Source organism: Netta rufina (assembly GCF_964035555.1).
Source record: "Netta rufina genome assembly, chromosome: 24".
NCBI classification, from domain to species: Eukaryota; Metazoa; Chordata; class Aves; order Anseriformes; family Anatidae; genus Netta; species Netta rufina.
The window spans coordinates 5,789,557-5,804,238 of NC_140148.1; the positions used below are offsets into that span (position 1 = coordinate 5,789,557).

Genomic DNA, 14,682 nt, shown 5'->3' on the forward strand with positions numbered 1-14,682 from the left:
ACTGACTGCAGAGGTATACAAATGGCCATCAGCTGTTTTCTGTCTTACCTTGTTCATACAGCGCTCCTGGAAGCGGACCCATGTTCAGAACCACCACTGTGGCTGTGGATGAGGAAGGTGGAGATGATGACGATTCTGCAGCCAACAGCAGTTCTTTTGTGCAGACAATGTCTGGCCAAGCTTCAGAGATGACAATGGACAGAGGTTTCCTTAACACTGGACAAGTTGGTGGCACCCTTATGCCAGGCCAAATGCCCCTCCAGTCAGCACAAGCAATCAGTTTTGGCATTAAGAGCACTTTGGGAACTCCACTGCAAAAGATAGGTGTGTCATTTTCATTTGCCAAGAAGACTCCGGTGAAGCTTGAGACCATAGCTTCTGTTTTCAAGGACCACGTGGAAGAATCAAGTTCTGCAGATGGAGGAAAAGCTGATGAGAGAGGGTCCTCAGATGCAGGAAGCCTGCAGAAATCTGGTGATGGTGAAAGCACAAATAATTCTGATGGCAAGACGGAGGAAGACGACCAGCATGACAAAGATAGCGGCTCTCTGGCCACTACGTTATCTAAACTGAAAAAGATGAGACGAGAAGATGGACCAATGGCAGTTGAACCAGAATACTATCATTATATTCCCCCAGCCCACTGTAAAGTAAAGCCTAATTTTCAATTCCTGCTTTTCATGAAGTCTACAGAACAAATGGAAGCTGAAAATGTGAATAAAAAAAACACACATGAAGTCAAAAAGGGTAATTCTCCAAAACCCAAACCCAGCAAGCATGCAGAGAAGGCTGCTGAGAGCACAGTGCAGCAGAAGGAACAGAGTACTACTGAAACTACTGCTCAGCAGAGCAAAACAGAGCTAAAAGAAGTCCCAGAAAATGCAAGTATGCAGGAGGGCAAGCATCTTACAGAGAGCCATCTCCCAGAGCCAGACACTACTAAGGAAGTCAGTCAGCCTGTCCCAAGCAGTAAAGATGTCACCGAAGGACCAAAACATCCAACAGGACCTTTTTTTCCAGTTCTGAGCAAAGATGAGAGCACTACTCTCCAGTGGCCTTCAGAGCTGCTCATATTTACCAAAGCAGAACCTTCTGTTTCATACAGTTGTAATCCCCTGTATTTTGATTTCAAGCTGTCTCGCAACAAAGATGCTAAAGGCAAAGGGGCAGAGAAATCCAAGGATCCAGGAGGCCTTTGTAAAGAAAACATTCAGACTCCAGAATCTGGAGAGATGAGCAAACCCAAGGAGGCAGAAAGCATAGCTAACAGTTCTGCTGGGAAAATGGAAAGTAAATCTCTGTCTGCCTGTGGCTCCCAGAACAAGCAGGAGTCTAAATTGGCAAATGTTAGTAAGGTAGAGGGAGATGACAGTAGTAAAAATGTAACTGGTAAGAATAAATCTGGAAAATCCCATAAACATAAAAAGAAAAAAAAGCACAAAAAGTCTAGCAAACACAAACATAAACACAAGGAAGAACCTGACGAGAAGAGCCGAAAAACTGACCTGGGGGAAGAGAAACCCAAGAAACGGAAAAAACGCAGACACAAAAAACTCAAATCTTCTCTTTCTACTGAATCAGAACGGGCACTGAAAACTGAACTGTCTGAAGAGTGTAGCCATTTCCAGAAGAAAAAGCGATGCTCTCAGGAGTCGCAGAGGAAGTCTCTGTCTGCTGAAGAGGGAAGTAGCAGTAAGAAAGAGGACAGTGGTAACTCCTGCCAAGAACATGGCAGCAAGAAACACAAGGCTGACCTGCAGCAGCTGCCAGCTGCCAGGAGGCGGTGTGCTGGCCCCTCTCTGGGCAGGTCCGGCCGCAGGAGCCGGCAGAGCAGCGGGGATTATGACAGTGACGAGGGCTCCCACAGGAAGCACTCCCGGCAGAAATCTCCCTCGCAGTACAGCGATGACGACGACTCCGGCAGCGACCACTCCAGGAGCCGCTCCAGGTCAGGGCGGAGGCACTCGTCTCGACGGTCCTACTCCACCAGTTCTGATGCTTCTTCAGACCAGAGCAGGTACAGCCGCCGGAGGAGTTACTCGGATGACAGCTACAGCGACTACAGTGACCGGTCGAGGTGCCACTCAAAGAGGTCCCACGACTCGGAGGATGACTCTGACTACAACAGCTCAAATCACAGATCAAAGCGGCGCAAGTACTCCTCTTCCGAAGACGACTACAGCTCGAGTCGGAGCAGGTCAAGGAGTCGAAGCAGGAGCCGAACCCACCCTCGAGGAAGGTCAAGAAGTCGGAGTCGGGGCAGGACACGAAGCAGCAGCTGTAGCCGCAGTCGAAGCAAGAGGAGGAGCCGAAGCATGACGGGTCGCAGCTGGAAACGAAGTCGCAGCTACAGCCGGGATCGCAGCCGCAGTACGAGAAGCCACTCGCAGAGGTCGCTCTCGCGAAAGGGCTCTCGAGGCCATGAGAGCCCTGAGGAGAGGCGGTCAGGGAGAAGAGACTTCATCAGGTCCAAAATCTATCGCTCGCAGTCTCCTCACTACTTCCGAACAAGCAGAAATGAAGGAGCTTTGAAGAAGGAGGACGGCAAAGGTGAGGATCTCAAAGGGTCTGGCTCTCTCTCCCAGAACAGCAGCAGTAGCTCTGGCACCGGGAGGGCCTCGGAAGGTGACTGCAGTCCAGAAGAGAGAAACTCCGTGACTGCAAAACTTCTCCTGGAAAAGATCCAGTCCAGAAAGGTTGAGAAGAAGCCGTGTGTTACTGATGAAATGCTAGCAGGGGCAAACAAGGTGGGCATAAAGCTCAAAGACCCTCCACAAGGCTACTTTGGCCCCAAGCTTCCTCCTTCATTAGGCAACAAACCAGTTCTCCCTTTAATTGGGAAATTGCCAACCATCCGAAAACCAAACGCAAAAAGATACGAGGAGTCTGGCTTAGAGAGGGGCGAAGAACAAGAGCTATCGGACTCTGAGGACGCTTCCCAAGGCGTGGAGGAGACTCAGTTGGCCGGCCAGTCTCTCCTGGAAGAAGTGGTGATGGTTATGCAGGACAAACCTCTGGATGAGCAGAAACGCGATGAACCTGCTGTGGAGATGCCGTCCATTCCCCTCGAAGCACCGGCACTGCCCGAGTGCTTTAGTTCTGGGGACCTGGTCATGCAGCACAACTTCCTCTCGGACCCGAGCGATGGTGATGCGTTGGAACCCATGGATGGGGGCAGCCAGCCTGTCCCTGTGGAAGCCGGTATGATGCCCTTGGTCCCTGATGTGGAGCATTTTCCCGGCTATGTGCCTCAGGGCGGGGAGCCGAGCATCGAAGGAGACCGAGAAGGAGGAGAAGACTCCTCTCTGGCACCGCTCGAGAGCCAGCCCATCACTTTTACACCTGAAGAGATGGAGAAGTACAGCAAACTGCAGCAGGCTGCTCAGCAGCACATCCAGCAACAGCTCCTCGCAAAGCAGGTCAAGGCTTTTCCTGCCTCCACCGCGCTGGCGCCAGCAGCGCCTGCCCTGCAGCCCATCCACATCCAGCAGCCGGCCGCGGCATCCGCGACCTCCATCACCACTGTGCAGCACGCCATCCTGCAGCACCACGCTGCCGCGGCTGCCGCCGCCATCGGCATCCACCCCCACCCCCATCCCCAGCCTCTTGCTCAGGTTCATCATATACCCCAGCCCCACTTGACGCCCATCTCGTTATCCCACCTGACCCACTCGATTATTCCGGGGCACCCTGCCACATTTCTAGCCAGCCACCCCATCCACATCATTCCGGCATCAGCCATCCACCCGGGCCCCTTTACTTTTCACCCAGTTCCTCATGCTCTTTACCCGACCCTTCTTGCCCCGAGACCCGCTGCTGCTGCGGCCGCTACAGCGTTACATCTTCACCCCTTGCTGCACCCCATTTTCTCAGGTCAGGACTTGCAGCACCCCCCGAGTCACGGCACATGAAGGACGAGCGAAGTAACCTTGGAGGAAGGAGAATATTTTGCATTTTGGGAAGGGGTTGAAGCTGATCTAGCTGGCAGGTGAGGCCTGAGAATTTCCTTTCACTATTTAGCAGCCAAAGAAGCCAGGCGTGGCCGGAGGGCTGGGTAACAGCGTGCAGCAGGTCAGTTTGCAAGCGTTGTGTGCAGCCACTGCCAGGGGCTGTTGCAGCCCCGCTGCCACCATGTTCATAGCAGCGCTGTGCCGGAGGAGTCATCTCGAACAAAGACAGGCGAGGCACTTGGAAAGGCTTTTTTCCCTGGATTCTTACACTTAGTCATCCTCCTGCTGCTGTGTATATGACAAGTGATATTTCATGCACACTAATAGGTCTCTAAAATCCTTTTATTGAGGTCATCTAATTAAAATAGTCAGCATGATTGAATCCTGCTTGTAATCAGTGATGAAACACTCAGTAACTGACAGCTGTGGGTCCTGGCAAGGAGACTGATGGGAGGGCAGCACCCCTCTTGTTTTGTCTGGGCCAGTACCAGTTTTCAGGCATTGCAGATCTCCTGGCATCCTACTGCTGCGTACTTAGGTTTCTTTTCTCTTAATGTAAGCAGCAAAGGTGGGAATAAGATCTGATTTTGAAGCAAAGTGAACGGAGGAGCTGCATGTGTGCTCCGAGCTCTGACCCTTCTCCATCCTGCATTAACATTCTCCTGTGTGAGGACTGCACCTTGACACCTTCTGTATATTGTGAACTGGAGAGAGGTTCTCAGATTGGTAGTTTGTGATTTCAATCTAGGCTTTGACCACTCTTCTCCTAAGAAAGAAAGGAAAAAAAAAAATCTGCTCTGGCTTCCATCTTTAGAGGTGTTGCAAAAGAGGCTCTCAGCTGAGAGAGAAGAAAAATCCCTTTAGGAATTGAAGCAATACAGAGGACTGGGGAGAGTGATGGGAGTATGTAAAGTGTATTCTTTCCTCTGTAGTACTGATGGTTTCCTTATTAATTTATAGGATTTTTTTTAATGTAAAGAATTGCACTGAACTCTGTAAAGGAAGATGCTGCTTTTTGTAGCTCATATAAAAAGGTTACATTTGTAGTATACCGCAATAATATTTTTTACAGCCAGTTCTTTTAGTGGTACTTGTTCTGGTGGCTTTTGTGTAAATATGTTTGCCGTAGGTGAAATAAGACACTTGTAAAGGTTCAACTTTATAGTTTCAGCTAGATGCAAAACGAACTAAGCATGTATATTTTATCAAGCTCATGTATTTTTGAAGCTTTTATGTACTATAAGATGTAAAAAAAAAAAAAAAAAAAAAAATCCACCTTCATTTAGCGTTTTGCAGAAGAAAAACGTGCAACTCGAATACCTGAGGTGCGTGGATGACACCGGTGACTCTAACAGCTAATGAACGGCACCGCCTGGAAGGTGTTGGCTTTGGGAACGGTGTACTACGGGGTGCCGCGGGGGCTTGCTGCATGCTCCTGGTCTTTACTAAGCAGCTACTTATAGGAATTGACACTGGAGGCTGTCTCAGGAGTGTCAAGAATTTGGGTTGTCTCCCACCGAGTGCAGAATTCCTTCCCCTCCCCCCTTCCTGTCCTACCCCCTCGGTTTGTACCAGGTGTGCAATCCATTCTGCCTTCTGCTGTCAGCAGAACCTTTCAGCCACCACTGTATGCACAGGGCCAGGTGCTTTGGTTTGTAACTAATCCCTTGTGCCCACACCTCTCTGTGGTGGGGTGTGAGGGATTTCTGTTCCTTCCCACGTTGTTCCCTGGCCCTGGGTACCACCAACCACAGGGGCTTTGAGGCCAGCACCAAGAGCTGCTGGCCCCAGGACCTGGGTTGGGTATTTCGGGTTCGGGTTCTCCTGGTGTTAGTGCAGGTTTGGGGCATGCCTGTGAACCACTTCCAGGCTGCACCCCCACGCTTGGTTTTGGCGGCCCGGTTTCGGAGCAGGCGGCAGTGGCTGCCGCTCGGTGCCGTTCCTCCCTTCCCTCCTTCCTCTCCAGAAGCACAGAACTGAGACCCAGGGGCAGACTGAAAGGATCAAAAACTCTGAGCTTCCTCATTATTTAAACAAGAGCCTTTACATTTGGACAGGTCGGACTGAATCACAACGGTCACAAAAGGGACTCAATTTCTCTGTAAATAATTAACAGAATACAGTATTAATGTTTCAGTGCTGAGCTCATTAGCTTCTAGATTCAATATGCGTGTTCTGGCACCCTTCACACTGCAGTCAGGGTTGTTTTTTTGTTTTGTTTTGTTTTGTTTTTGACTTCCGGAATAGTGCTAAAAATAATTAACCTATCATTACTTAACGAGCATAAACAGACTGTATTTAACTTTGTCACATAAGATATATATAAATATATATATATGCTGTAAAATGAGGGGAAAAAACCTTTCTAATAAACCAATGATTTGTGGAAAAATGTGTGAAATGTCCTGAAGCTGCTGCTCGCAGTGTAGCACACATAAGGCTGTTGTTTTTGTGAAATGCCAGCATTAGGTGCTCGCTTCATCTTCCCCGGGAGCAAAGCTCATGCTGCTGGGACACCTTGGGCAGAATATGTTGAGCCTGGCTGCAAGCGTGTGCTCCTCCTGTGCTTGGGTTCTGTCTGCCTAGCCCTGTTCCAAGGACGTTATTTTGGATTGGAGCCCCCAAGCGCTGCACGCTCCCCTCCTCCTGTGATCCACCCTCCTGTGATCCACCCGCCTGCTCCCCACAGGGCAGGGATGGGATTGGGGTTGTGCTTTTGGGGACGGAGTGGCAGTGTGCCTTGGTGATGAGTGCCTTTGGACCCTGTCTTTGTGCTGGGGGCTCCGTGCCCTACCCACCACTCAGTGCGCTGGTGGCAGAGCGCAAAGACCAGGCCTGGGGCTTGATGCTTTAGCGGCTTTGCAAGCCCAGGTGTCAGAAACTTGCCAGGTCCTGATCTGGCTGAAGAGAAGAGAGGGGTGCTCCCCTTTGCCCTGCCCCAAGACCCCAGTGTTGCTGGTGGTTGCACCAGGGCGGCGAACTGCCCTTGCCTTGTCCCTCCTTGTTTGCCCCTGGAGCTGGGAGCCTGGGTGAATGACAGCACCCAAATGTTGCAAGAAAGGGGAAATTAAGCACTTTGGGGGAGAGAACTGCAGTTGCCTTGGAGCAATCCTGCGTGGCTTTCTCCTGGATCTGGGTGCTGACTGTGGCTGGCCTGGGCAGCAGCCCCCGTTTGGGGGCCAGGGGAGACAAGGTGGGTTAAATGGTGAAAATCCCACAGCTGCTGGCTGGAGCTGCACAGAGCCCCTGTCACGGCTCACTCTGACACCATCCCCCAGAGCCCTTACCCTGGAAAAGTCTGGGCTGCACTTCCCTGGGGGGGTGGCACAGGGACAATTTGGGTGCTGGGGAAGGGGAGACGCCTTGCTGGCATCCGTGTGCCCCGCGCCATCTCTGCTCCATCTGGCTGTGGAGGCGTTAAGTGTGGGGCTGAGGGGGCTCGGGGCCGAAGGATGTGGGCGCTGTGCTTCCTCCACAGCCACCCGAGCCCCAAGATAGCAGGGGCAGGCGGATGCTGCTGTCCTGAAGCAGGGCCGGCCCTGTCCCAACCGCCCAGCTGTGGGTTGGCCCTTCCTGCTGGGTCCCCCCAGATAAGAATAGGGATGGGGAATTCCAGATAGGGAAGCTCTGGGCTGCCCTGGGCACATTTTGGGGCGAGCCAAGGAGGTGATGGGTGCTGTGTGCTGTGCTCCTGCCCCGCTGGTGGCCCTGCTGCTGCTCTGGGGACTGTGCTGGGCCTCCGGCCCGGAGCTGCTCCACCCCCAGCCCGCGGTGTATGAGGGGCCCCCTGGCAGCTACTTCGGCTTCTCCCTGGATTTCTACGTGACCAAGAACAGGTAGGGAGGGCGTTTGGAGCTGGGCATGGACCCCGCTCATCCCCAAGCCCTGACACCCGCTCCTCTGTGTGCCCCAGGACGAGAGTGGCGGTGGGGGCTCCCCGTGCCAACACCTCGCAGCCTGGAGTGGTCGAGCCTGGCGCCGTCTTCCTTTGCTCCTGGCCTGGAAACTCCTTGTGTGACCTTGTCCCCTTTGACACTGTGGGTGCGTGCACGTTGCGGGACGATGCCAGGTGCTGCCACCAACGTGGGGCCCATCCTGGCACGCCTGTTCTTCCAGGGGATGAGATGGAGACCAGTAGCTCCATGAAGCTTCACGTCTACAAGTCCAGACAGTGGCTGGGGGCCTCCGTGACCAGCTGGCACGGCACACTGGTGGTGGGTGCACGTGTGGGCGGGCACCCGTGGGTGCTGGCGGGGCGGGCGCTCACCTGTTCCCGTCCCCAGGCCTGCGCCCCGCTGCAGCACTGGAACGCCATCCAGGACAACCTCGAGGCTTTCCGCACCCCAGTGGGTGCCTGCTTCATGGGAGCCGAGGGGCTGCACAGCTTCATCTGGTACTCGCCCTGCCGCAACACCCAAATGGCCACCGTCTACAAGGAGAACAAATACAGTGAGTGCGGGCAGGGGGCGGCGGGGGCCCCCCCGGCCGGCCTGACGCTGCCCTGTGCCCGCAGTCCTTGACCAGCGCTACTGTGAGTTGGGCTTCAGCGCGGCTGTCACCTCGGTGAGATGGGGAGCCCGGGGTGCCACGGGGATGGTACTGGGGATGCTCGTGGGGATGTCCCCAGGGATGCCCCCAGAGCTGCCCCCGAGGATGGTTCTGGGGATGGTCCTGGGGGTGCTCCTGGGGGATGATCCTGGGACACAGGGAGGTGCCCCTCTGCAGGGGGGGTGTAGAGATGCTGGGCTGGAGAGGTCCCAGGGGGATGCTGATGCTGGCTCTTCCTGCAGGAAGGCACGCTGGCACTGGGTGCCCCTGGCGGGTACTACTTCAAGGGTGAGTGCTGCCTGTCCGGGGGTGCGCCTGCCCCAGCACCCCTGGGTGGGCATGGCAGGATGGGGACTCCCCTGTAGGTGCCACCCGCTGTGCTAGGGGGGTGGGGAGCAGTGTGGCACCCCAGCACTGGTGTCCCCAGGGCTCCTCTATTTGGGCAAATTGAATACCATCTTCGCCCGTTTCCACGGCAAGTCCCTGGTTTGGATAGAGGGCCCCGGGCGCCCCACAGTAGAGCAGACATCCATGAACTATGAGGACGGGTACCGAGGTGAGCAGTGGGTGGGGACAGCCCTGCCCCGCGCCCGACTCATCCTGGAGACGGTGGGGTCACCAGTGCCCATCTCCCTGCAGGGTACTCAGTGGCCGTGGGCGAGTTTGATGACAATTCCAAAACCAAAGGTAAGGCAGGGCCATCGGAACTGGGGTTCTGTGCTCAGGGTGCCCTCTGCTGCCCTGGGACACGGGTCCAGCTCCAGAGCCCTGTCCGTCCCCATGTCCCTGCCTGTGCCAGGGGTTTCTCCATGGCGGGGGCACTCAGCGTCCTTCCCCCTGCAGAGTACGTGGTGGGGGTCCCCAACAAGAGCAACACGGCAGGCGAGGTGAGCGGTGCTGGTGCCCGGCTGCATGGGGACAGGGATGTCCTGCGGTGCGGCACTGGGCACCCAGGGGAACACTGGGGATGGGGACAGCGATGGGGCCTGACGCTGCTCTGAGCAGGTGGAGATCTTCAGCGAGGGGACGAGCCTGCGCCGGATGCAGGGCATCGCCAGCGAGCAGGTACCCCCACTGCACCACCACCCTACAGCACCCTCTGCACCCTGCTGCATGGCACCACCACCCTATAGCTGCACCCTGCTCCATCGCACCATCACCCCATCACCTGCCCTACTTGCTCCCCCCACCCCAAGGCCTCCATCTGCCCCCTGTAACACCCCTGCACCTCCCACCCCATAGCACCCCATGCTCCCCTCTCTGCCCCGCTGGTCAGGGGGCCACCTGCACCTCACAATCCAGGTACCATCCCCTCCCACCCCTTTCCCAGGTGGCTTCGTACTTCGGGCACACGGTGGCTGTGGCCGACATCAACGGGGATGGGTGAGGCCCCTATTGGCACAACACCCCCGGTGTCATCCAACCATCAGGGGTGAGATGGGGGGGGCGGACGGGACATAGGGGGCTTCATCCTGACCTGGTGCTGGGTGCAGGCGGGACGACATTCTGGTGGGTGCCCCCCTGTACATGGAGCGGCGTCCCGAGGGGAAGCTCTCCGAGGTTGGCCGCCTCTACCTGTACCTGCAGCGGGGGCAGTGGTCCTTCGCCAAGCCCCCCCAGACCCTGACGGGCACCCACCCCTATGGCCGCTTCGCCTCTGCCATCGCCAGCCTGGGGGACCTGGACAAGGACGGCTACGGCGGTAAGCACGGGGTGGTGGCAGGGGACAGGTGTGGTGAGGGGGGGACACACACGTGTGCTACCCACGGTGCCCACCTTGATGCTGAGGGCACTGAGGCAGGAGCACTGTCCCAGTGCTCCCAGTGCCTCCCCACACCCCCCTTCCAGTGCAGCCCCCTGGCCCCCACCCCACAACACCCCAGCTCTCCCTGCACCCGATGGCACCTGGTGGCCGCTCATGTCCCCTGCGTCCACAGATGTGGCGGTGGGTGCCCCGTTCGGGGGTGACAGCAGCAGCGGGCAGGTCCTCATCTTCCGTGGGCAGAGGGAAGGTCTCGAGCCAGTGCCCACCCAGCGTCTCGACAGCCCCTTCCCTGGCCCCGCTGCCTTTGGCTTCGCCCTGCGCGGTGCCACCGACTTGGATGGCAACGGCTACATGGGTACGATGTCACCGCGTGTCCTCTGCGTGCCACCATGGTGTCACCCACCCTGCCACCAACACCCCGCTTGTGCCCGCAGATCTGCTGGTTGGGGCTTTTGGGGCCGCCAAGGTGGCCGTGTACTGGTGAGTCCCCAGTGCGGGGCCAGGTGCTGCTGGCTCTGTCCCTTGACACCTGAGCTCTGCTGTCACCCGTGCCGCAGGGGACAGCCTGTGGTGGTGGCCCGGGCACAGCTGAGCATCCCCAGTGGGCTGAACCCTGAGACGATGGAGTGTGTCCTGCCCGACTCCGACACCCGCATCAGCTGGTGAGCAGCACGGTGGGGACACCGCCAGTGGGAGCACCGCCATGGGGACAAGTTTCTGAGCACCCATGGGTGCTGTCCCCTTGCAGCTTCCCCGTGGTGCTGTGTGTCAGCGTGACGGGCCAGAATATCTCCCAGAGCATCCGTAAGTGCCTGGCACAGGGCTGGCATCCCCCCAGGGGTGGCACCGGGCACCTCCGTCACCCGCTGTCACCTCTGCCAGACCTTGATGCCGAGCTGCAGCTGGACCGTCTGAAGCCGAAGCTGTCCAGGAGGGTGCTCCTGCTGCAGGGCCACCAAACATCCTGGCACCAGACGCTGGTGCTGGCCATAGGGATGTCCCCGCTCTGCCACAACCTCACTGCCTACCTGCGGGTATGGGGATGGTGCCACTGGGCTGGCACACATGGGGCAGGGGACAGCGGCGCCCTGGGCCAAGGGGGTTGGGGACCGCCTGCCCCGTGCCTGTGGTGCCATCACACGGTGGTGTCCCCAGGACAAGGCTGACTTCAAGGACAAGCTGAGCCCCATCGTCAGCAGCCTCAGCCTGGCACTGGCCTCGTCATCGGATGCCCGGGGACTGGGGCTGGTGCTGTATGGGGACACCCTGGTGCAGGCACAGGTAGGACCCAGTGGTGACACTGCTGGGGACAGCCCCCACCAGGCCCTGGGGCACCCACAGCCCCAGCATCAGGCTGTGCAATGCTCCAGTCCCACAGCCCCCACAGCCCCCTGTGTCTGTCCCTGGGACACGGCCCTGTCCTCAGCACCTCCCTGGGATGTCCCTGCTGTCACTCCTGCTGTCCCCAGTGCCTCCCCGAGGTGTCCTCCCTGTCCCCCTTGTCCGCAGTCCCTGCCCAGGATGTGCTCGCTGTCCCTCCCACTGTCCCTGCTCCACCCTCAGGTTGTCCCCCCCCCGTCCCCACCCTGTCCCCACTCCCTCCCTGGGATGCCCCCTCCTTGTCCCCCACTGTCCCCAGTCCCTTCCTAGGACATGCACTGTGCCCACCCCACCGTCCCCTCTCCCCCCCGGGCTGTCCCGCTCTGTCCCCACTCCCTCCCCACATCCCCCCGCTGCCGCCCCCACCTCCCCCTGCCCCGGCCCAGACCCACATCGTGCTGGAGGACTGCGGGGAGGACAACGTCTGCGTCCCCGACCTCCGCCTCACCGCCCACACGTGAGCACATGCGGGGGCCACGCTGGGGGGGTTCAGTCCCTGCCCCTGTTCCCCTCACCCCGGTGCTGAGCCCTGCCGGGTCCCCAGGCCAGGCACCCACCTGCTGATCGGGGCTGACAACGTGGTGTCCCTGCGCGCCCTTGCCACCAACGCGGGCGAAGGGGCCTTCGAGGCCGAGCTGCGGGTGCAGCTCCCCGAGGACACCTACTACCAGAAAGCCCTCAGTAACATCCAGGTGGGTGCGATGGGGGGGGCACAAGCCCTGCCCTTGGTGCAGGGGTGGCACCTGCAGCAGGGTCTGTGCCACGTCCCCACCGTGTTGCTCCCCCCCCGTGCCACCGCAGGGGCAGGAGAAGCTGAGCTGCATCCCCAGGAAGGAGAATGGGAGCCACGTGGTGCTCTGCGAGTTGGGCAACCCCATGAAGGCCGGCGCCCAGGTGTGGGCTGTGGGTCACCCGCTGCCACCCACTGCCACCCGCTGTCACTCACTGTCACCCTCCCTGCCCCTCAGATCACTGTGGACATGGAGTTGAGCGTGACCGGGCTGGAGGACGTGGGTGATGCCATCACCTTCCAGCTCCAGCTCAGGAGGTGACGCTGTGGCCAGGCTGCTTGTGCCCATGCTCAGTGTGTGGGTTGGTGAAGGTGGGGGGGGCAGTGTCACCCTGCCCGCTCTCACCCCCCCATGTCCCTGCAGCGAGAACAGCCCCACCAGCGCGGTGGTGACGGTGGTGGTACCCGTGGAGGCGCAGGCAGCGATGGAGCTGCGAGGGTGAGGGTCTGTGGGACATGGCAGGGGGACACCGGGGTGCCAGGGGTGACACTGACCGCACTGTTGCCACCAGGAAATCCCTGCCCACCACCATGGTGCTGCCCACGAGCTGGCACGGGGCAGAGGGCAGCCGCCGGCTGGAGGACCACGGCATCCGCGTGGAGCATGTCTACCAGGTAGGGTACAGCACCCAAGGGTGCCAGCTGAGGCCATGTGTCACCCACTGCCAACTCACTGTCCTCCCCCAGCTCCACAATAAGGGCCCGGCCACTGTCACCAATGTCACCCTGCGCCTCGATGTCCCCACTGAGATAGATGGCCGCATCCTGTTCTACCTGCTGGAGCTGGGCACCGAGGGTGGCATCAGCTGCACCCAGCCGCCTGGCCTCAATCCCAAGCAGGTGGGACACGAGGGGGGACAGCACCCATCCGGTGGGTGACGGGGGGGGGCTGAGGGTGTCCCTTTCTCCTTCCAGCTGGAAATGCCCCAACCCACAGGCGTGGGACCCCACAACAAAACCCACAGGCGGGAGCGCAGGGAGGTGGACGAGCCGGTGGCCGCAGCACTGGAGAAGCCCATCCCCGTGGTGAGTGGGTGCTCCCCGTGGGACTGCAGCCCCACAGGGGCCCTGGGGACAGGGTAGGGACCGGGGTGACACCCGCTGTGCCTGCAGGACTGTGGCAATGCCACCTGTGTGGAGGTGACGTGCTGGGTGCCCAGCTTGGCCAAGGACCAGCGGGTGCTGGTGAGCGTCCGCGCCCTGCTCTGGATGGACACCTTGCAGCAGGTAGTGGCACCCGTGGGGGACGAGGACGTGCTGGGGTGGCATCGTGTCCCCCTGGTGTCCCCATGGAGCCGTGCCACGTCCCCATACATCCCAGGGACCTGTGGAAAGCACCCACGGGGACATCAGGCGGGGGGACGCGGGTGCCCCTTTGGCTACTGACACCACTCTCCCTGTGTCCCCATGTGTCTCCGTGTGTCCCCATGCCTGTCCCCAGCGGGAGCACCTCCTGAAGCAATTCCTTGTCCAGTCACGGGGCTTCTTCAACACCTCGGCCATGCCCTACCGTGTCCAGCCCCGCGTCCTGCCCACCGGTGAGGCCGAGGTACAGCTCTCACGGTCAGGGGGGGAGTGACGGCCAGTGCCAGCGGTGGCCCCAGTGGTGGCACCCCCCTGTCCCTCTGCAGGCTGCCACCGAGGTGATGCGCGCCAGCCCCGACGGCAAGCGGGACGTGCCGGTGTGGTGGGTGGTGCTGGGCATCCTTGCAGGGATCCTGCTCCTCACGCTCCTCATCCTCCTCATGTGGAAGGTGAGGGGGGGGGGGGGACACATGACACGGCGCTGCCGGGCACCCCTGGGGACACCTGGGGAGGGCGGTAGCCCGGTGACACCCTGAGATTGCGGTGGGACCCTGATGGCAACAGAAGGGACTGGAGAAATTGGGACCCCTGGGGAGGGGGCTGTGGGCATGGGGTGGGGGCGATGCTGGGAGGGGGTCTCCGAGGGGGGTGTCACCATGTCCCCTCTTCCAGATTGGCTTCTTCAAGAGGACCCGGCCACCCGTGGAGGAGGACACGCAGGAGCTGGCACCAGGACAGGCCCAGGAGATGGGGGGCACCCAGAGCTAGGGGGGACCCCGGGGTCCCCTGCACCCTCTGCACCCCCCACCCCACAGCCCTGGCCCCGCCCCAATGCCCACCATCACCGCCCCCGCCCTGATGTCCCCAGCACCCAGGGGTGCCCGCGGTGCTTGTCACCCCCTCGCTGCCCCCGGACAATAAATCCTGGCACCCGCGGGGTGATG

The 14,682-nt window shown here is 59.1% G+C and overlaps 2 protein-coding genes across 6 annotated transcripts in view; both read left to right on the forward strand.

The window, feature by feature from the left end:
- Positions 1-6,327, forward strand: part of GPATCH8 (G-patch domain containing 8) — a 55,495-nt gene extending 49,168 nt beyond the window's left edge. For all 4 annotated transcript variants that reach the window (XM_084301226.1, XM_084301228.1, XM_084301227.1 and 1 more), the window contains one exon: positions 62-6,327. In XM_084301226.1, coding sequence (XP_084157352.1) covers positions 62-3,911 — 3,850 coding nt within the window. In that variant the 3' untranslated portion in view covers positions 3,912-6,327. The remainder of the gene's footprint in view (positions 1-61) is intronic.
- Positions 6,328-7,608: 1,281 nt separating this feature from the next.
- Positions 7,609-14,659, forward strand: ITGA2B (integrin subunit alpha 2b). 2 transcript variants are annotated; one of them, XM_084301027.1, is made up of 30 exons: positions 7,609-7,786; positions 7,864-7,991; positions 8,067-8,164; positions 8,234-8,399; positions 8,464-8,513; positions 8,741-8,786; positions 8,926-9,054; positions 9,138-9,185; positions 9,342-9,385; positions 9,504-9,563; positions 9,829-9,881; positions 9,992-10,200; positions 10,436-10,618; positions 10,698-10,743; positions 10,821-10,925; positions 11,012-11,067; positions 11,146-11,297; positions 11,419-11,544; positions 12,030-12,100; positions 12,188-12,335; positions 12,445-12,537; positions 12,612-12,691; positions 12,798-12,872; positions 12,946-13,048; positions 13,121-13,273; positions 13,349-13,459; positions 13,547-13,660; positions 13,875-13,982; positions 14,065-14,187; positions 14,411-14,659. In XM_084301027.1, the coding sequence occupies exons 1-30, from the start codon at positions 7,620-7,622 to the stop codon at positions 14,504-14,506; spliced, it is 3,141 nt and encodes a 1,046-aa protein (XP_084157153.1). In that variant the 5' UTR covers positions 7,609-7,619; the 3' UTR covers positions 14,507-14,659. The 2 variants fall into 2 exon arrangements, with proteins under 2 accessions (XP_084157153.1, XP_084157154.1); XM_084301028.1 differs by having other exon boundaries at positions 13,349-13,426; positions 13,610-13,660.
- The last annotated feature ends 23 nt before the right edge of the window (positions 14,660-14,682 follow it).

Excerpts from the sequence above, each read along its gene's own strand:
- ITGA2B (XM_084301027.1), top strand. The coding sequence starts at position 7,620 with ATGGGTGCTGTGTGCTGTGCTCCTGCCCCGCTGGTGGCCCTGCTGCTG. Across the intron at positions 9,055-9,137 it reads CTATGAGGACGGGTACCGAG|GGTACTCAGTGGCCGTGGGC; the intron begins GTGAGCAGTGGG and ends ATCTCCCTGCAG. Across the intron at positions 12,538-12,611 it reads CCATGAAGGCCGGCGCCCAG|ATCACTGTGGACATGGAGTT; the intron begins GTGTGGGCTGTG and ends CCTGCCCCTCAG.